The sequence below is a fragment of the Chiloscyllium plagiosum genome, unplaced genomic scaffold (assembly GCF_037043375.1).
Source record: "Chiloscyllium plagiosum isolate Xiang-an unplaced genomic scaffold, Cpla_swu_hap1 HiC_scaffold_32, whole genome shotgun sequence".
NCBI lineage: Eukaryota > Metazoa > Chordata > Chondrichthyes > Orectolobiformes > Hemiscylliidae > Chiloscyllium > Chiloscyllium plagiosum.
Window position 1 is genome coordinate 38000336 of NW_028270170.1, and position 21640 is coordinate 38021975.

The 21640-nt window shown below is 41.3% G+C and overlaps 1 protein-coding gene across 3 annotated transcripts in view; it reads right to left on the reverse strand.

Annotated features, from left to right (window-relative positions):
* Positions 1–2797: 2797 nt before the first annotated feature.
* map3k14a (mitogen-activated protein kinase kinase kinase 14a) overlaps positions 2798–21640 on the reverse strand; it is a 59697-nt gene continuing 40854 nt past the window's right edge. For all 3 annotated transcript variants that reach the window (XM_043675296.2, XM_043675297.2, XM_043675295.2), the window contains exons 3-16: positions 21537–21606; positions 20928–21150; positions 19227–19871; positions 18046–18183; positions 16595–16724; positions 15271–15402; positions 14934–15032; positions 14093–14256; positions 13346–13505; positions 11478–11972; positions 10905–11011; positions 10072–10222; positions 8268–8368; positions 2798–6928 (exon numbers count right to left, since the gene is read on the reverse strand). In XM_043675296.2, coding sequence (XP_043531231.2) covers positions 6764–6928; positions 8268–8368; positions 10072–10222; positions 10905–11011; positions 11478–11972; positions 13346–13505; positions 14093–14256; positions 14934–15032; positions 15271–15402; positions 16595–16724; positions 18046–18183; positions 19227–19871; positions 20928–21150; positions 21537–21606 — 2780 coding nt within the window. In that variant the 3' untranslated portion in view covers positions 2798–6763. The remainder of the gene's footprint in view (positions 6929–8267; positions 8369–10071; positions 10223–10904; positions 11012–11477; positions 11973–13345; positions 13506–14092; positions 14257–14933; positions 15033–15270; positions 15403–16594; positions 16725–18045; positions 18184–19226; positions 19872–20927; positions 21151–21536; positions 21607–21640) is intronic.

Here is a 21640-nt window from a genome sequence, read left to right on the forward strand (position 1 = left end):
GTGTGGACTTATTGGTCCAAATAGCCTGTTTCCACACTGTAAGGATTATATTCTAAAAAATAATTTTGGGTACATTACTCAGGGAATCCCATGGCAAGCAAGACAGAAGTGCTCAACATTGTGCATTCTAGCTTCCAAGCCTCTGACGTCATATTTAAAATGTTAGAGTCAAAAAAAACTGCAGAGGCTGGAATCCAAAGTAGACAAGCAGGAGGCTGGAAGAACATAGCAATCCAGACAGCATTAGGAGGTGGACAATGTTTCGGTGTAACCCTTCTTCAGGCCTGGGGGTAGGTGTAAAGGGAGCTGCAGATAAAGAGAGTGGGAAAGTTTTGGGTGGGGAGAGGAACGAGGTTGTGAGATAGGTGAACACAGGTAGAGGGTATGACCTAGTTGGTCGATGGGAGGAATGGAAGGGTGGGGGAGGGGCTGGAAAGGGAGTAGGGGGATGCGAAGGGAGGTCATTTGAAATTGGAGAAATCAATGTTGAGTCCTCCGGGCTATAGGCTGCCCAGGCGGAGGATGAGATATTGTTGCTTCAACTTGAGGTCTGATTCGCTGCGTCAATGGAGGATGCTGAGGATGATCATGTTAGAAAGGGAATGCGAAGGGGAATTAAAATACGTGGTGATTGCCCCTGTGGGTCCAGCTGAGATGCTCGGTGAAATGTACCCCGAGTTTACATTTGGTCTTCCCCATGTAGACAAGACCACATTGGGAGCACTGGATATAGTAAACCAGGTTGGAGGAGAGGCAGATGGACCTCTGTCTCACCTGGAAGGACTGTTTGGGGCCCTGGATGGAGGTGACAGGGAGGGGTGGTGTGCTGGTTGGTAGGTTTTGCATCTTTTCCCCTTGCAGGGGAAGGTACCGGGGACTTTGGGGGGTTGGGCGTCAGTGGGGAGAGTGGCACAAACCAAGGATTGGCAAAGGGAATGGTCCTTGCAGAAGGCAGATCGGGGTGAGGGGGGAGGGGGTGCGGTGGAGAGGTGTTTACAGCAAAGGAGTAGGGCATGGGGGAGGTGCATTGGAAGGTTATCTGGATGACAGAGTAGGGAAAAGCACTGTTCAAATTCTGCGATGCATGGGAGTGGAATGTCTCCTCGTCTGAGCAAATGTGATAGAGGCAATGGAATTGGGAGAACGGAATGGAGTTCTTGCAGGATACTGCTGGGTGGGAGGAGATGTAGTCCAGCTAGTTATGAGAGTCTGTGGGTTTATAGTAAACATGTGTCTTAACAACATTTCATTTAACTCTTCCCATTTCCTCCAAGTCCAGGAGCCATGGGCACACAGATGGGCCTTAGCTACACCTGCCTCTTTGTCAGCTACATCGAACAGTCTTCTTCAGTACCTACACAGCCACTGTGCCACAACCGTTCCACCATTACATCGATGACTGCATTGCGTAACATCCAGACTGAACTGGAATAGTTCATCAATTGTGCCCACAACTTCCATCCTCCCTCCCACAAATTCATATGGTCCATCTTGGACACCTCCCTCCCCTTGCTTGACCCGTCCATTTCCATCTCCACTGACAGTCACCAGACGGACGTTTACTATGAAAACCCTGGCTTGCTATGTTCTTCCAGCCTCTTGCTTGTCTTTATTTACAATGTTGGAGGACACCACTTCTGGCACGATAGATGATTGTGGCCTGAATGACACAGATTATGGTAAGAAATGAGGCAAACTGGTATAAGAGTTCCAGGCAGGTCGATTTTTACAGTGGGAACAACTTCCTGCATCTTTTAATCAAAATTCTGGGCAGAGGGGAGATTCTCACTCGGCAGCAATGGGTTGCCTATTAAAGAGGATTGTTCCTTATTAATGATCTTAATAACTTGCCTCCTTAACGTGCAGTTTTCTACTGAAACAAAAAAAACTTCTAGAAAAACTGAGCAGATCTAGTAGCATCCAAGCACAGAAATAAAGTTTCAAGTTTACAGACCCTTATTCAGAATAACTTTATTTTTATTCTTAGAAGCTGCCAGGTTTCTGAGCAATTTGTTTTTAAACTACTATACCACTTTTTTTTTTAGATTAGATTACTTACAGTGTGGAAACAGGCCCTTCGGCCCAACAAGTCCACACTGACCCGCCGAAGTGTAATCCACCCATTCCCGTACATTTACCCCTTTACCTAACACTACAGGCAATTTAGCATGGAAAATTCACCTGACGTGCACATCTTTGTGACTGTGGGAGGAAACCGGAGCACCCGGAGGAAACCCACGCAGACACGGGGAGAATGTGCAAACTCCACACAGTCAGTTGCCTGAGTCGGGAATTGAACCCGGGTCTCTGGCGCTGTGAGGCAGCAGTGCTAACCACTGTGCCACCGTGTCCTCTTCTTGCCAAATTCACATTTTCCCACATAATATTCCACTTCAAAATATTTTCCATTTGTTTAATCTTATACTATATGTATTCCTTCGCAGACTCTCTACCTCCTCGTGGCGACTAACTTACTGATTATTAAGTCGTTGGCAAATTTTGCTATCATACTAGATTAACTGTTGTATAGTTCCCTGCTTTCTGTCTCCCTTGTTTATTTCTTTAATAAGGGTGGTCAATTTCCTGTTATCCCAGTTGGTTGGGCCATGCCAGAATCCAAGGAATTTTAGAAGATTGCAACCAATGCATTCACCCTTCCTCTGCAATCGCTTCTCTTAAAAACATAAGAATCCAGGCCATCAGGTCCAGAGGACTAATCAACCTTTATGCCAGTGAGTTTGCCTAGTACTTTTTCAACTTCCCTCAAATCAAATGAGAAATGCACTGTGAAACAAAGTACAACTTTAAAAATGCTTTATTAATTCATCTGGGTACAAATCAATGATATTGTGCAAAGTGATACTTCAAGGCAAAAAAATTACATTTAACTCATTTCAAAATATCCTTTGTTCACATTAATGAAATAAGCTTATCATGAATATCCCCTGAATAAAAGTACAAGCTACTTTGTTATTGCTACCACAATCATCAAAAAAAAAGAGTTACATTCATTAATCAGTTGCATCATCATTTTAAGACACATTCAATAAAAGCATAGGGAAGGGCACAAGACTTGAAATGTGGCACTAACACCAGTGTGCGCAACCAGATTATAAACTCTAGAGTCACAGTAATGTTGTCACCAGCATTTTAATAAAGACCTAACAATAGGAGTGGGAGCCTCTCAAGCTATACATCTATTTTAGATATGCAAAAGATTCTAGTGCCCCTGCCCTTCCAAATATATGTTTCAAGTATGGCTTGTGAGCTTTATGCCAACAGGCAGAAGATAATTATAGATACATCAGTACTGGGAACAATATCAGGTGATGAATTGAGAATGTTACATATTCAACTACTTTAACTAAATACAGATTTTTTTCTGATTTGGAGGTGCTGGCATTGGACTAGGGTGGACAAAGTTAATTATTCTCCACAACCACCTAATGAAGGAGCGGTGCTCTGAAAGCTAGTGCTTTCAAATAAACCTATTGGACTATAACCAGGTGTTGTGAGATTTTTTTTTTAAAACAGAATTTTTCTGTACAGTTTAAAATCGTCACATGGGAGGAAGTCATTATGTCTGTGCTGGCTCTTGAAAAAATAATCTGATTAATTCCACTCCCTTGCTCTTTCTTCATAATCTTTCCTCCTTCAAGTATTTCTTCAACTGCCTATTGAAGTTATTGAATTTGCTACCACCATACTTTCCAGATTATAAAATGTGCTGCATAAATAAAGGCATTAAAATACTGAAAATGACTGGTATTAACTCTCTATGCTGTTTATTCATTATTGGCCAATCAGTAAAGTTTAATTATGAAGTCAAAATGTTTGAATTCTCCTTAAAGTTTCTTACTCACAAATATCCCTTCCTATTAGGACACAAACTGTCCATCTTAGTTGGAACCTATCCTTTACCACATACCGAGGCTAGCCTCTATCAATCCAACTAACCACACTACAAGACTTGGACCTTTGGAAAAGTGGGTGGAACTACCACGTTTGGGTCCAGCCCAGCATTTTCCCTGACTCCACAAAAATCCAGTCCTTGACATAAGTTCCTTCAGTACAGCAAAGGTCCTGCTTCTGATTAAAAGCTATATTATTTATAACACTAATTATATTTCCCATTCAAAAAATACAACTTCAAAATATATATATTTAAAAATATTATATGAGAAAAGATCCATATAAATGATTAGCAATCAAACTCAATCCTGGGAAAGGAGGACTGTTATTAGCTGCTAATGGACATTATGGCAGATTATACTGATGACCAGTCTTTTTATTAATTTTCTTTTAATAGTGAGCCAACAGACTTTAGTTGAGGCATGCACACTCGCCATCATCATTGACTCAAATTCACTTCAGCCATGCTGTTTGATGACTTCAAAACTGACCGTTCTGATTTTCAGGAGAAACTAGCAATACTTTAATTTCAGTTCAAACCAGACCTGTGACATAACCCCAAAGTTTATAAACTGTCTCAGGTATGGCAGAGTAAAACACAAGAACCTTCAAAGTGGTCTTGCAGACTGGTAATATTAGAGATATTCTTTCAAGTCCCAGTGCCCAGCCCTTGTTTCATTTTACAAAATACAATTCTGAGATTGCACAAGTTATAAAGTCCCATACTAATCTCAGGAATGACATAAATCCCAGGAAATAGAAAACACACTCAGTTTCCACAACTCGTAGTAATGCTTCATAATGCCAAAGATAGGAATCTTACTCTATATTAACATGCACTTATTTCTTATTAAAGATAGCTCCAGGGAGGCCTTTTTCATATTAAAATTAATTTGGTCAAATCACTTCAGCACTTTCCAGCAATGAAAATCCCTTTAGAACTGACCAGTGGCAAAGAGATCATTCTCATTTGGCTGGACATGTACGGGGATAGTGAGTCTTCCCCAGTCAACCAAAGCTGCACATCTGTAGTGATCCTCAATGATTCATCTGTCATGAGAATCTTTAATATATTGGTTCTTCCACAGAACACAAAAAATAAAATAAAATATGGCCTCTCATTATTTTATTCTCCTAAAAAGGTGAGACCTTTGAGTTAGTCTTCCCTCATCCTATCCCGCGGCAGCTTAGTTTCCCCAATGGTCTGCCTCTTGGAAGGGACAGGTGGTCAGGATGCAGAAAGTGGCATCGTCACCATCTTGTACCACAGCTGACACAAAGTAATGTTTTTCATGGGGAAAGAATGCATCACCATGACCCCACACAAGGTGGATTAGCTCACCCCTTGCCACACTCAATGGGATGACAGACTCCACATGGTGGCCAACAGTTTGCTCTTCAGCCTCCACGGCCCACATGACCTGATACATTCCCACTGAACACTACGTTGTGAAAGGCTTGAGCAGCCTCAACTCAACTGAATGGGGAGAAAAAATAAAACCATCGAGACAACCGAACTCTGACCTATCAAGGTTGATAACTGTATCAGTGGCAAGAACAGCGAGAAGTGGCCAGAAAGTCAATACGCTTAGCTTATCTCAAAATGTCCAGTGTATTATCTCCTTCTGTTGACTTCTATTTTGGAATCAACTGAAGGTGATTCTGTTCCTCTGACACCAAGGACAATCTAAAGGAGTTACATTCAAAACCTATAATACTAAAACATAACTGGAAGTTATTGTAAAATTTATAATTGAAACAGCAAAATGAAAGCAAGCATTAGGTCAAACTGCTTTTGAAAACCCATTTGCACAAACTGAATAAATAGTAATTTTCGAAAGTGTATTTAAGTCACTGAGGTGTGGAATCTGAACCAGCAAATACTAAGCATCACACAAGGGTAATGGCACAGCCTGGTTGCTGAAGGTTAGTTTTACAGTTGTAGAACTGTTTCACCATTGCAACCAGTCCTCACTGCACCACTGCCAATGGAACCCTTTGTTGTTCCATCTTAGAGTGCTTGTTATACTACTATTGCAGATGACCGGAGAGTCATGTAATGAAGGAGGCCATTTGGCCCCTCATCTGTGCTCTTTGAAACAGCTTATAACTAGTCCACACATACAAAAGATCTCCTGCAATGTTTTTTTCTTTCAAGTGATGACCTGATTTCTCTTTGAAAACTATTGTAGAATCTTCTGTCAATGCCCTTTTGGCAAAGCATTCCAGATTATAACAACTAGCTGCAAAAAAAAAACAAAAGCAAAATTTCTCCTAATGTTTTCCCAACCAATTATCTTGTATTCTGATCTTCTGATTACCCAGCCCTCTGTAATGCACTTCACCAAACACCTTGTAACTTTCCATGGAAATTCAACCCCAAAGCGTATCATTGAGAATGGTTATTTGCCATTGATTATGGTTATTTGCCTGACAATAGCAAACTCTCAGCAACTTTATTGCCCCAATAATTCAGTTATTTAGATGCATAATATTTGCCAGTGTTATATTGCATATTTATAAACGGGGATTTCCTGTACTTGCAAACAATTAGATACTCTGAAACTCTTCATAATTCCACAGTTTCTAAATAAGTAACAATTATTTTCCTTAAAGAAATGTATGTAATGAATAATCCAATTTAGGTTTTAAAAGGACACAACAAATTAGGAATTTCACACTGAATTTCAACATAAACAACAGTTTTTAGAACTCCAGGTTTGAGTTTTAGTTTGGACTTTCCTCGTGGTTTGAGGATCCAAGTGGTTAAGGAAATCGGAGTTTTGATGACTGAAATAACAAATCGGAGTTATCATCCCAGTATACAGAAGATACATACAGAAAAATTAAATTAAGACTTGAAATTTAGACTTCCGTCCTTAACCCTCCAGGTCCAGGAATTGCTGTAGTTGGAAGCTGGAGTGCACCGCAGGTCAATTCCAGAATCTGGAATTTCAAAGTCTGGGGAAATAGGATGCCCATTTTGTTTCACCAGCGAGAAACTAGGAATCTGGATCTGTCAATGAGGAACAAGTCAGACATTAGTGCTTTCAATCTACAAATGCAGACATTTAAACTTCATAAATTAGAACGTATTAAAACTTGGGATTTTATTTTCCTGTACCAATATTTAAATATTCTTACTAAACTGTCATTGCAAGTTTTAAAAACAGTAGGCACAGTTTCAAATATTTAATCTTAGAGCGCGTCACCACTCAGTAAGATCAAACTTGATACGTAACCTAACTTCATATACCTGGCTTTTCCCATTTCTCAATGATTTTGGTGAACAATAATCTAACAATCTCAAGATTTAAAACTGACAATTCATTTAGCATAACATTTAAGAAAGGAGTTTAAAATTTCTATCAGCCTTTGCCTGCAAGATTTTCTTGATATCACTCCTTAAATTTTTGGCAAAACCTAGACTCCCAAACAGCAAAAATAGCTCCTCTCTCTCTCTCTAATAGTATGCTGGCCTTCATAACAAGAGCTGAAAATGTGTTGCTGGAAAAGCGCAGCAGGTCAGGCAGCATCCAAGGAACAGGAGAATCGACGTTTCGGGCATAAGCCCTTCTTCAGAATCAGCCCTTCATAACAAGAGGGATTGAGTATAGAAGCAAAGAGGTTCTTCTGCAGCTGTACAGGGCCCTGGTGAGACCACACCTGGAGTACTGCGTGCAGTTCTGGTCTCCAAATTTGAGGAAAGACATTCTGGCTATTGAGGGAGTGCAGCGTAGGTTCACGAGGTCAATTCCTGGAATGGCGGGACTACCTTACACTGAAAGATTGGAGCGACTGGACTTGTATACCCTTAAGTTTAGAAGACTGAGAGGGGGTCTGATTGAGACATATATAAGATTATTAAAAGATTGGACACTCTGGAGGCAGGAAACATGTTTCCGCTGATGGGTGAGTGCCGAACCAGAGGACACAGCTTAAAAATACAGGGTAGACCATTTAGGACAGAGATGAGAAGAAACTTCTTCACCCAGAGAGTGGTGGCTGTGTGGAATGCTCTGCCCCAGAGGGCAGTGGAGGCCCAGTCTCTGGATTCATTTAAGAAAGTGTTGGATAGAGCTCTCAAGGATAGTGGAATCAAGGGTTATAGAGATAAGGCAGGAACAGGATACGGATTAAGGATGATCAGCCATGATCATATTGAATGGTGGTGCAGGCTCGAAGGGTAGAATGGCCTACTCCTGCCCCTACTGTCTATTATCCAAATGGCTCTGCACACACCCTCACATCCATAAACTACCTTAGGAAAAACCCTTTAATCCGATTCCCTCATAACCGACAGGGAGCATCAACATGACAAACTATACTCTCCTTCAAAACAAAAAAAAACTTACCAGATTACTGATTCCTGTAGCCACCTGGCCAACGGTAGCTCTTCGCATATCATGTACAATCAGACACTCTCCACTGAATGTGTGGATTCTAGCTTCAACTCCTAGAATAGAAATCACAGCACTTAGAAGAACTCTGGCTTTGTTTCAGCTGTCCTAAACAATTGCTACCAAGCCTTCAAATGCTTAATTTCTGCACTGCCATATCATTAATCTTGTTCAGTCACTGGGTTAGATTTTGACACCTTTACACTTGTGATTCATCTGAATCTTGTGGTCTGAGCTTTCACAATAGATGCAGAGGAAGGGTTTCGGGCCCTCTCATTTCCGTTTCCTTTCAGTGTCATGGAATGGACGCATCCTCTTAAGAAGATGTCAGCAATAAGCTGTGCCTCTGGGATTCCCTAACCACTCGAGGGGGCCTGGGAGGGAGGCAACAGATGCTGAGAAACAGAAAATAAAAACACGAGTAGACCAGTCTTTTGAACCTGCCCCACCAATTCAATATGATCATTATCCAACTACCTACCCTGGGCCAATTGCACAATTGCGTTTATGTTCCTATTTCTCAACACAGACCAGACAAGGAATGTGACCAGGCCATGCTAATCAGAAGCATTTAACAGCATCAAAATTCCTATGATCCCCTTCCACCTGCCCAACTAATACAACAGTAGGAATCAAAAGAAATTGTTCATCAACCTATTTTCGTGTTAACTTTTCTTATCTAATTTATTAGCAAGAACCCACATGCTCTAAACTTTGACCATCACACTTGTGTGTGAGAGACTGATGGAGAGAGATGTCATGATTTCTCACTATTTTTAAATTCCTTATATTTCAGCAAGGTCTCCAGAATCGAATAATGTTATCCTAGTTTATTTCACTGATTAAAGTCAAGAAATAGTCCATCTTTCTGTATATTAATAGCCAATATCAAAGAGTAAATGGATTTGGCATTGTTCTACCTCTCAATATTTTCCAAATATTTAATTTTAGATATTTATCTGGATAGTTTTAAATGGGTGTCCACTCATCTCAACCTTTTTTTTAAAAAAAAAAATCTTATTAGCATAACATATTGGGAAATGGAATCCTGGGTTTACTCATCTACACTAGTCAAAACTTTTACAAAAGATTAAATTAGTCCTCGGCACTGAGTGATAGCAAACCAACCAGCATTTTGCACTTCATGCAAATTATTTTTCAATTGTAGCCAAAAGAAATACAGATCAGTCACTAATTCACAAATAAAAACAAATTGCTGGAAAAGCTCAGCAGGCCTGGCAGCGACTGTGGTGAGACATCAGGGTTAACGTTTCGGGTCCATTGACCCTTCCTCAGAACTGAGGAGGGAAATTCTGAACTGAGGAAGGGTTACTCAACCTGAAACGTTAACTCTGATTTCTCTCCACAGATACTGCCAGACCTGCTGAGCTTTTCCAGCAATTTTCATTTTTGTTTCTGATTGACAGCAGCCACAGCTCTGTCGGCGGATTCACAATTCCATATTTTACAATCTTCTGTCCAAGACTAATTCCATCTTTTGTGATTCACTTTGATGAGGATCATTCCTCCCTGACTATAGAACATAGAACAGTACAGCACAGTTTAGGTCCTTCGGCCCTCGATATTGTGCCGACCTTTTATCCTTTACTTCCCTTAAGGTTCACAAAATATAGGTCAATACATATCAATGATTCACTATGTCATCTAAACATCAATTAAAGCTTGACTGTAAAGTGGTAGACGACCATTTGTTGTCTAAACATTTTTCAAATGGGCATTCTGAATGTGCTTATTTTACCATTGAAAAGACTTGGCATGTCCTGCTGGTGATCTAGTCGCTGACTGAGACTAAAGCTGGCACTATGGCCATCAGTCAGACTATTCCAAGACATTGAATGAATTCCAGAGCTATAGTTACCACTGAGGCTAGGCATTCCTTTTTGAGAATCCTGAAAAAAAAAAAGGCAGTACATTTCTGGTTAAATGTCATATGCAGCACTGGAATTGCGGAGTGTGAAAATAATTAAATATACATTGGTTGGAAATATACATTTCCCAATTGGTAGAAGCAGAACACTGCAGATGCTGGAAACCTGAAACAAACACAGGAAGTGCTCAAAAAACTCAGCAGGTCTAACAGTATTTGCAAAAAGAGAGTGAGAGTTAAAGTTTTGACTTTGAGTTCAGAACTGAAGAACAGTCATATCGAAATCAAATGATTTCTATCTCCACAAATGCTGGTAAGACTTGCTGAGTTTTTCCAGTATTCTCTATGCACGTTCCCATTGGTAGATTGAGTTAAAATTTCTCCCCTGACTTTTCCTGCCCAAAGCTACATGATATTAACCAGTCACCATATAGTTTTAAAATTATACTAATTTGCATGCTGTTCCCATAGGCTTGTTGCCCTTGACTAAATCTTTCGTGAGAGATAATGTAATCGATCTGCGTAGTCTAGTAATATTCTGGATCAGTGGTGCTGGAAGAGCACAGCAACTCAGGCAGCATCCGAGGACAGGCAAAATCGACGTTTCGGGCAAAAGCCCTTCATCAAGGGCTGATCCAGAATCTCGTTTCCAGCATCTGCAGTCATTGTTTTTACCTCGTAGTCTAGTAATAGATTAGTTGTACCTTATCATAGTCTTCCATTATGCTGTATGCGTCACTGCTTAACACATCTAATATGTGATCTTCCAACCTTTCCGGAAACACTTGCGATAAGTTGTAAAGTAAAAATTCTGAAACATCAAATGAAAAGATTGAGGAAAACGAACAGACAAGATACTAAGTCTGAATGTTAACAGCAGGCCACACTGTCTTTCAGGCTAAACAGATCACAAAGAACAGGATTATGATAACTTTAAGAAAATACTGATGGAAAATAGTGCACTCACAACCAAACAGAAAAAGATATCCACATTCTACCATCACCTGCACTTTTTAATTACTCAAAGAAACCTTGCAATAATGTCGCCTCTGTGACACCTCAATGTCCAAAAGCACATTATGGTAACTCATATATGCTTGGAAATTGCTATGTTTTATTCGGAATCGTTTCGGAGGACCAGTGCGATGTCATGGTGTGTGTGCGTGTGTGTTCGTGTGCGTGTGTGTGCGCGTGAATTTATTACTTAATCCTTCCAAAGGATACAAGTCTGATCGTTTTTCTCATTATTTCAGAAAGTTTAAAACAGTTCAGGTTACCTCTCTGCAGGTTCCCATACTCTTCCAACAGTTTCCTGTCTGCCTCGTTATTCTGAAATGAAGGCAATGACAATAGTGGTGAGGGAGTGGACAGATCTTCTTCGTCACTGAAGGGCTCAGTCACTTCCTCAGGGATCTGAATCTCTTCATCACGCAGAAGCAGCTGGCTAAAGTTACAGGCGAGTCGAATTAGGTTTTTGGGTCGAGGCCGTCTTTGATAGGCTGGTGGCAAACTTTTCTTGGTCAGAGTTTCCACTGAGCCCATTTTGCCCACGTTGAGTGGACCTCCCTTCAGGTAACAGAATCTGGGCTTGTTTGAGTCAATGTTGGTTGGCACTGGCTCTGATCCAGGAGGAGGCCGGCCTCTTGTGGTACAGTGTCCACCGTTCAGGTCCGGTGCCAGGCCAGTCGCTCCACCATCACAACCGTCATCATTTGACTTAGAAGCACAAGTTATTTTCTGAACAGGATTAGTCGGAGAACCGCCTGTAGCCCCTGCAATTCAAATGAGGGTAAAATTTAAAAAAATCAAAACATGGGAAATAAACAAATATTACACACTTGCAGTTCCAGTGCCACTGTTTTCAATGAGACACTAACTTCCACCCACTTTTAGGTGAACTCTTTTTCACACCCTTTCAAGGACATCACAATGTAAGGTTATTCAACACGTAACCAGGTAGTTACGTGGACTGAATCACATGTACTTCACTCTGTTGGATAATGTGTTTAAACTTGACTGAATAAATAGCCTTAAATGGTTTGAATCTACATTGAGGAGTAAAGGCTCAAAGAACAGGTCTGGCTGCTCACTGTGGCTCGTTACTGAGTGTACAAGCCCAACCTACTCCAACTCTCCCCAGAAGAAAATCCTTTCATACCCAGAAGCAGCCTAGTGAAACTGTTCTGAGGAAGGATCATCAGATTCAAAACATTAACTCTGATTTCTCTCCACAGATGCTGCCAGGCTTGCTGAACTTTTCCAGCAATTTCTGTTTTTGAACCTTCTCTGGACTACTTCTAATGCCATGATATATTTCTTCAGATAAGGAGATCAAAACTGCTCATGTTATTCCAGTGCCTTGAATTGATTTGACAGGGCCTCCCTATTTGTATATTAAATGCACTTGGAATAAAGGTCAACATTCTATTTACCATCTCTACGGGGAAGGAACATGGCTGCTCACTTTTTGAAGTTTATGCACCCGGACCCCAATACTCTGTGCTGCAGCTTTCTCTATTTAAATGATATTCAGCTCTTTTGTTCTTCACATTTTTCATATTATATTCCATCTGCCAAGCTATTGCCTCCTCACCTAACCTGCATGTGTCCCTATGTAGATGCCTTGTGTCATCCTCACTACTTGCGTTGCCAGCTATTTTTGAGCCATCTAAAAGCTTGTTGAGAGTACATTCACTTCTGTCATCCATGTCTTTGATATAAAGTGTAAACAATTGTAACCCCACCCATAACTCCCTCTAAGAATTTATTTCCTAGTGCTCACACCTCCAAACAGATCTTATTCCTAGCCTCAGCCTGACATTTCATACTGCTCAAGGTTACTGCAAGTGAGATTAACAATGGAGTGCCCACTTGTAGGCAGCTCAGAGAAACAGACAGAAGGCAAAATGAAACTTGGTTGAGACTTTGCAAGCTCACTTTGGACATTTACTGATGTCAAGAAAAAGGAGAATTTCATATCATTGGACAGGGCACAGCCCAAACCCAGGTGGTGAGAGACACAGACATTCCCTGGGTGTTTTGAGGATTTTACATTGTCTTGTCTTTGTCAAGCTCTATTCTTAATACAAACATATTCAGCTTCAATTAAAGGAAGGCAATTCATGAGCCATCAACCTCTACTTACGTTGTCGCAGTACGGCTAGCGCTCTGTGCACCTGGGCATGGAGTTCAGATACTGTAGCTCTGTATTGTGGGTCTTTCACCAAACCAGCCCTGATGACATTAGCCGTGTGTGGACTGCACGTGGGTGGGATTTCATCCACTGGAGGATCATGTGTCACAATCTGTTGGGAAACACACCAGGAAGTCAGTGGTGATGTGTAATCATACTATTATCTGTGGGACACTAAATTTAAAAACAGTTGCTCAACAATGGACAAAATTATAAAATTTAAAAGCGCTGTAACAGAAGTTGGGTTTGCCCGAAGCTGAATGAAATTCAGAAGGTCAATTGTGCTACAAGGTATTATTTAGACTGTTATTTGAGTTATGGGAAATATCCACATGGGCCTGAGCTACTGTTTTCTGTGGCATCGTATGAATCCAGTTACAGTGTCACGGAGACTGGGAAAGGGCGTGATGGGGTTTTGGGGGCTTGGCAATGCTACAATATTCTTTCAGCTGACTACTGCAGCACAGTGAAAAAAATGCTCAAATTGATTTGAACTTCAGCCTTCATTGTGTTGAAAATATACAGCTGTTTAGCATCTTTCCATTCAAGTCTGGGATCTCAAGCCAGATGGCATTTCAAGCAGGGACAGTCACGCACACAAACTCCAATTAACACGGCATGTTGCTTCCTCGATATAAAACCTTACCCATTTGCACTCATCAGTTACCACAAATTTTGCTACACACCATTAAAACTCACCTTAAGCAGCAATTGATTTGTGGAAACATTTTTCCAGGGATGACAGCCAGTTAACATGTGCAGCATCATACAAGCAACACTCCAGCTATCTGCTCTCACACCAAATCCCTGGCCTGCAACAACCTCTGGGGCCATGTGTGTCACTGTCCCAAAGCAGTGATTGCCTGTAGAGAGAGACAAGGAATTAAACATATGTTACTCACAAACAATTCCATCGGAAGCACGCTGAAAACAGAGAAGTGGGCAGTGTCCAAACAGTACAGAAGGATTTATTTGCTGTCCTCCTCCCTTTGAGATAAAATGAAGTTCCAACTGACTTAATCAAACTGCTTGCAGATGGGAGTATTCAGCTATTCCTCAGTAGGTGCCTGCATTCAACTGGACCTCCTGAAAAGGTGCACCACCAGGTTCTGAAGGAGTGCTTGTCCAAAAGCCTTGCACATAACAGATGCGTATTACTCATTATCCAACACAAGAAGTCACTGAAGAACCATTTGTCCCGAAACGTGGAAGTCTAAAGATATTCAGCTCTGGCTTTCTCACCTGCAGTTCACCAGCATTAACTAGCAGCCCACCAGTCTTGTGGCACAATGGTAGACCCAAAGGTTCAGGTTCAAGTCAGGACGTGATGTCATAGCACACCCAACCCCGTAATTGAAACAAACTTGTGTGGCCCGTGATAAGCTGCTATGGACTCTGTTAAACTCCTATCCTCATGTTATCTCCTTCCAGTTTTTCTCCCATCTCCGTTTGCCCCTCCCAGCCCCACGTCTTTTCTGAGCTACTTTCTTGTTAAGATACATCTCAGTGTGTTCAACCAATGCGTATAATTAACTCTTACCATGTGGTGTGCTCTTGCCCACTGATTTCAATTGCGTTGAATGTCCAAAGTCACAAAGATAAACCTCCAAACCCCTCTGCGATATCAGCACATTGTCGGCTGAGAAATATATAACACAGCAATGATTAATATTGGGGTAGAATCCTTCAAGGTCAGTAGTCAGCTTGCAATGTCTAGTCAAAAAATAATGCTCATTTTATGACGTACAATAATATCAAAGGGATTGAAGCAACAAAGATCATTTTAAAGATGAGACTAAGTTATCACATCAAAAATATACTTCCTGATGGAAACCCAAAATCAACAGTAATGAAGGAGTGGTCAGCTATGACCTCACCTTTAACATCTCCGTGCACAATTCCATGAGAGTGTAAATGTTCCAGTGCTTCCAGGACATGCCCAGTGTAATGCAGAGTCAGAGCTTCAGGAAGAGGTCCTTTGTTCACTATTAGCTGTGCAATGGATCCACCTAAACCAAGCAACAAATCTCACAAATGGCATTCCAGGATATGAACAAAATACATTAACAGCCCACTTGTGAGGACACAATGGATTGTACAAAGCAAGCGAATACTATTACCATCTGCTGTATTTTCCAGCAATTAGACTAAACCAGCTGACTGAGATTTTCCACATCTCAGTCTGCCCTGGACTCAACCCTGATAAATGCAGACTGAGCCCCAGAGCAGATCCAGTTGTAGCTACATATATTGGACTGTAGATATTAAACATGACAGAATAGATCTAGGTAATCAGAATAACAAAAAGCCATGGTTTTATAAAAACCTAAACTTAACATCGATAACCACCAAGTGGCAATTTATCTGGATTCTCTCCTCCTATCGATTTTAATGCTCTTTGCACAAAGCACCTTCATGGAAGACCAAAACCTCACCTTCATCAGCAAGAAAAACGCCATATCCAATCAGCCACATAAAAGCTGATTGGCAGACTTCTTGGCCGAGAAGGTCTCTCGATGAAGTCCAACCTTTCCAGAGGCTGCTGGCCAATCAGAGGCCAGGAACCTCAGAGCTAATCAATTGTGGCTAGAGGCCTGGGCTCAACATTGAAGGGTTGCAATGGCAAGGAGGATTTCTTTTGGGCTGAGGGAATCCTAGGAGTGGGGTGACCAGCCACATGGGTAGGCGGTGGTGTTAACAGCTCACTCCTTGTTCCCAGTCTGGGCCTCCTGATTGGGACAAAATGGAGGCTTCCCTCCCAAAAAATGCGGAAGGCCATCTTGAGTTCCCAGTCAGAAAGGCAGACATTTTCTCACCAGCCAGAAAGCTGAGAACTCAGACTGGTGAGGAGTGGAGATCATTAACTGCTCATTTAAGAGCTTTAATTGACAGTCAATCATGAAGGTTACCTATGGACCTTCCCACACAAAAATTAATTTCTGAGGTGACAGGAATGGTATAGGTACCTTGGCAGTACCAACTTGTCTAATCATTTTCCCTTTTCATCCCACAATTTGCACAGTGTCATGTCACGTCAACTCTTAATATATTTCCCCCCCCCCCCCCCCCCAAGTCTTTCAAGATGGAGCATTAATCCATTCTAACTGCTTGAATGCAATAATGTGTTTGGTAGAATTGGAGTGCAGATGATTCGAAATGTGTCAGATGGGGGTGATGCTTATACCAAGATTTGCATCTTACCTTGAATCAGTTGCATAAAAAGAGTGATCATTTCCCCCTCTCGTACTCCCCCATATAGTGGAACAATTCGCCGGGAGTTAACCTTGCTCCAGGTCAGTAACTCTTGTGGCTGGAAATTAGCCAAATGAATCTGGAAAGGATCAATGGACAGTACATTCTCAAACCCATTATTTGTATATACATTACAGTTCTATCAAGGCAAAACTATCAGCCCGAAATCGAAGGATTCAATGCAAATAGCACTGTTATTACTATTCGGCCACTTAGGTGCTGCTGAGAAATTAACACTGTTTGATCGCTCATTTTATTAAAAATTAAACAAGAAATCCTATTGATGCACACAAGTCTTACAGGTGAAAGATGGTAAACTAGAAGAGTTGGAGAATTTCACTGCCATTTCACTGCTGTGGGGTAGCACAGTGGCTCAGTGGTTAGCACTGCGGCCTCACAGCGCCAGGGACTCAGGTTCGATTCCAGCCTCGGGTGGAGTTTGCACGTTCTCCCCGTGTCTGCTTGGGTTTCCTCCAGGTGCTCCAGCTTCCTACCACAGTCCAAAGATGTGCAGGTAGGTGAACTGGCCATGCTAAATTGCCCATAGTGTCCAAGCTAGGTGGATTAGTTGTGGGAAATGCAGGATTACAGGGATAGGAGAAAGAGGATGGGTGTGTCTGGGATACTCTTCAGAGGGTTGATGTGGACTTGATGGGCTGAACAGCCTGCGATTTGCTCGATGTCAGCTTTCTCTTCTAATGCCACGTGTTTCAGTTTCTCAAAGTGTTTTCCATTCTGCCACAAAACTTTTAAAGATCAGAGAATGAGCTGCCAGAGGAAGTGGTAAAAGCTGATACAATTACAACATTTAAATGGGCATATCTGCTTGGGTATAAGAATAGGAAGGCTTTAGAGGGATATGGGCCAAGTGCTGGCAGATTAAATTTAGGATATCTGGTTGGCATGGACGAGTTGGACCGAAGGGTCTGTTTCCATGCTGTACATCTCTATGTCTTTAAGTGACTTAGCCACACTTTCTTGCTCAAGGCTCCTGTGAATACTATATTGTCCTTCCATTACTTCTCCTTCCATTGGATATTTGGGGACATCTTGTCAGATTATTGAGCTGGCCATTTTCCAAATGTAAGTATTGATAGCAAAGCTGTCCAACTGTGGAAGGCAGGAGAGCTGAATGGAGTCCTATCCTTGCCTAACTGACTCCCTTCTACAGTGTCTTACAGCACCATGATGAGGAACCTTCCTTAGCATAAAGGTATCTAGCATTGTAGGCAGACTGGGCAATCAGATATGGTCCATAGAACTGAACTGCTCACCATATAAACCAACTGAGATGTAATGAGTCAAACAAATGATTTCTTTCCATGTTGTACTCCAGTTATTTAATTAAAATACTGCCTAGTTATTTTCCCAAAAATACATTTACAATTGTACAAACCTACCCTTTTAGCAGCACAGGTGAAATCAGTAGAATGATCCTTTGCCACATACACTTCCCCAAAGGTTCCAACACCCAGAGGGCTGGAGATGAGCGACCACTGCCTGTTTTCTTTGTACTGACAGTCCACAGGTTGCAATTTCTGGACAGTGAAAACGAAATGAATTTCAATGCAGGTTTCATTTATAAAAGCACAACATCAGCCAGAGAAAGCTTCCACATTTCAAGACTCTAAGCCTTGAAAGCTGACTGTGTTCCTGCTAGCAATCATAAAGGAAACAACACCCCACTTCTCAAATGCAGAAAGATACTCTCTTCAAAAGAGGCAACAGTTTATCAGCTGAGTCAAGTGTTGGCTTGCCTGAGTTCATCAGTTTATGCCCTTGAGTTAGGCATTTGTATGTTGAATGATTCCACGCATACGCAGCCTGATATTTTCAGATAACACTGTGGAAATGACATAGGCACCATCTTCAAGATGGGACACGAAATTAACATTTCATTTGTTGAGATGGACATAAAAATCCAATGGAACTCCACTGAATTGAACTGGGAGCTTGCCCTGGCCAATATTTATCCTCAATTGATGCCACCAATATAAATAAATTGGTCTTTCATTTGACAATTGGTTGCCAGATTAATTGTGCAAATTGGCTCCCTCATTTAACTATACTTCAAGAAAGAACTGCTTGGAAAGCCCAAGAATGTGAAAGGGACTGTGTAAAATACATGTTACTTTTTCTCTTTTAGGTCTTCTGAACATCACAGACCAGCCAGAACCTATGAGAATTTGTAACCAGTTTCCTCCTGCATCACAGCTCACGCCATTCAATAACCAATGATTAGGAGTTAAGTCAATGCTTAGTTTGACAAATCCATCGGACAGCTCCAGCAAATGGTTTGGATGAGACACCGCACTGCCCTGAAGTGGATGGAAAAGGGACTTTCAAAAGGGAATCTCCTGGATCAATCCAATGCTTCCACTACCTATTTCTCACCTCAATTAAAGCTCGATCTAGGTTCAGCTGGTGAAGAATCAGAGGGGAGCCCTACTTGGAGTAACAGAAGTTTTGGTATTTCAAATACATCAATGTCTTAAACAAAGACACCATATCAGACTGGATTACCAATATTGCACTCCGTAACAGCATAATTTAGCATTTTGTAAATGTTGTACTTTTTTACCTCATGCTGAAGGACACCTTCATTAGTTTCTGGAAACTTTTCCTTTTGTTTCCACCTATCCGAGTAGATTTCCCACTGTAGTGCATGATTTCCCAAGTACATTATACTGTCAGAGATCACATAGCCCTTCCTAGCATCACTGTGACTGGCAGAGAACTGTGGTGGAGAGGTCTCTTCTGCACTGATTGAATCAGGAATCCTTATTCCAGTGTCTCCTCCTTCATCATTGATGTACAGCATAGCTGCACTATTTTTCAAACAAAGTTCCTGCTTTTTGAATGTCTCAGTTGGATCAATCTGGTTTAATTCAGGTTGCCGAACTGAGCCAGTGTGTAACTTCCAGTCGAAAGTCTTTGCCACTTTTGGCAAGGCCATATTGTGCATGAGGCCGCTATTTTTCGTTGATGATGAGGGTATAGGCCTGACATTAGATTTCTTCACCGTGTTTTCCAAGTTTTGAATATTATAGTATATATTCTCAATTTTTTCATCTTCCCGGAAGCGGTTCTGCAGACCTAACCCACAGAACCCAAGAGAATCTCTCTCGACTGTGCGGAGGTGAACTTTTTCAAGATCACAACAGCTGCTGCCACTGATGGTAGTGCTGCTGCAAAAGTCAGAGGTGCTGTTGTCAGCATCGTCTTCCTGCAAATAGAAAACATGACATTTCACTATCACAGGGATGAAGTTCCATTATAGAAATACAAAAGCCCCCTAGAGTCCAGAATAGAATTACCAGAGGCTACACAGACTCAAGCTTGCTTCACAAATATGGTAGATCACTGTTTGTAATCTTAGAATGAGAAAGACAAAAGAAGGGTAGAAATCCTTTATCAAATAGGTGTCAAATTAGAGGTTAAGGTTTGTGATGCCACCTGTCCTAAAATCTCCAGGAATCAAATAATAATTTCCCAACTAGCTCAACATGCAATCCCACAGAAAGTTCTGGGAGTACTTCAAAAATGGCGGAGGTGGAGGTAGACATGTTTTATTGAATGCTTTGGATAATTACTATGAAAGAAAGTGGACAATGGTGAGGAGTGGGTGACAAACGAAGTTACTTTTCAACAGATGTTACCTCTGTTTTTCTGATCACATGGGCTGCCTGACTAACTGAGTATTTCAAGTTTTTTCTGCTTGGCTTAAAAGGTGACAAATTGGACTGGACTGGAGGGCTTATCATATAAAGGAGAGGTTGACTGAGCTCGGACTTTTTTCATTGGAGAAAAGGAGGAGAAGAGGGGACCTAATTGAGGTATACAAGGTAATAAGAGGCATAGATAGAGTCGATAGCCAGAGACTATTTCCCAGGGCAGAAATGACTAACACAAGGGGTCATAGTTTTAAGCTGGTTGGAGGAAAGTATAGAGGGGATGTCAGAGGCGGGTTCTTTACACAGAGAGTTGTGAGAGCATGGAATGCGTTGCCAGCAGCAGTTGTGGAGGCAGGGTCATTGGGGACATTTAAGAGACTCCTCGACATACATATGGTCACAGAAATGTGAGGGTGCATACATGAGGATCAGTGGTCGGCACAATATCGTGGGCTGAATGGCCTGTTCTGTGCTGTACTGTTCTATGTTCTATGGAATCGGAGTTCATTTCAGGAAACTGTATTCAATGATGAAGACCACAGTGTAAGGATACAGAGGAGTCTAAAACAGGAGTACAAACTGAGGTCCAGAGAAAGGGTACCACATACTTGAACTGGTATTGGAGGACAGCTCTCCTGCTCAGGGGTCTTTGATCGATTTTGCGAAGCTTTGGTCTTCCCCTTGACCTTATGTTTGGATTTTCTCTTCCCACGCTTCCTTCTGGGATATTTATGAAGTTCATGGTCCTGTTGTAACTGGGGCAGTTGTCCTTTGACGAGCTTTGCCACATTATTTGGAATACTTTCTAAACTCAACCTTTCTGCATGGTTACTAAGAAAACAAACAAACAAAAAAACCTGGTCAACACATATGTACTGATGTGATTTTAAATGTGGCAATCTCACAGCCATCATTTTTACTTATACAGTCCACAGTACAATATCAACTTAAAACAATAACTTTCTCAATCCAATTGTTTGTATTTACATACAAATATATTCAATGTAATTCTTAATCTGGACACGTTTCAGAAATTTGGATTGCATTCCCTTGAGTTTTGATGGTCTTTTCTAAATTATCTTTCACCATTAGTAAGCTAATCAGTCAGTAATTGTGTTATTCCATTGCAGCTAACATTTGTCCAGTTCTAAGCCACCTCTTCTCCTTTAATCAAGGAATGACTGCATTGAAGCTGTATTTAATTGGACACCCATTACCTGTAACTGTTAGGTGTAGCAATAAACTGCGGCTTCTCACAACTGGGAATGAGCTTCTGGTTCCCCACACCTACAAAGAGAAACATAGAATCTTTTACACATTG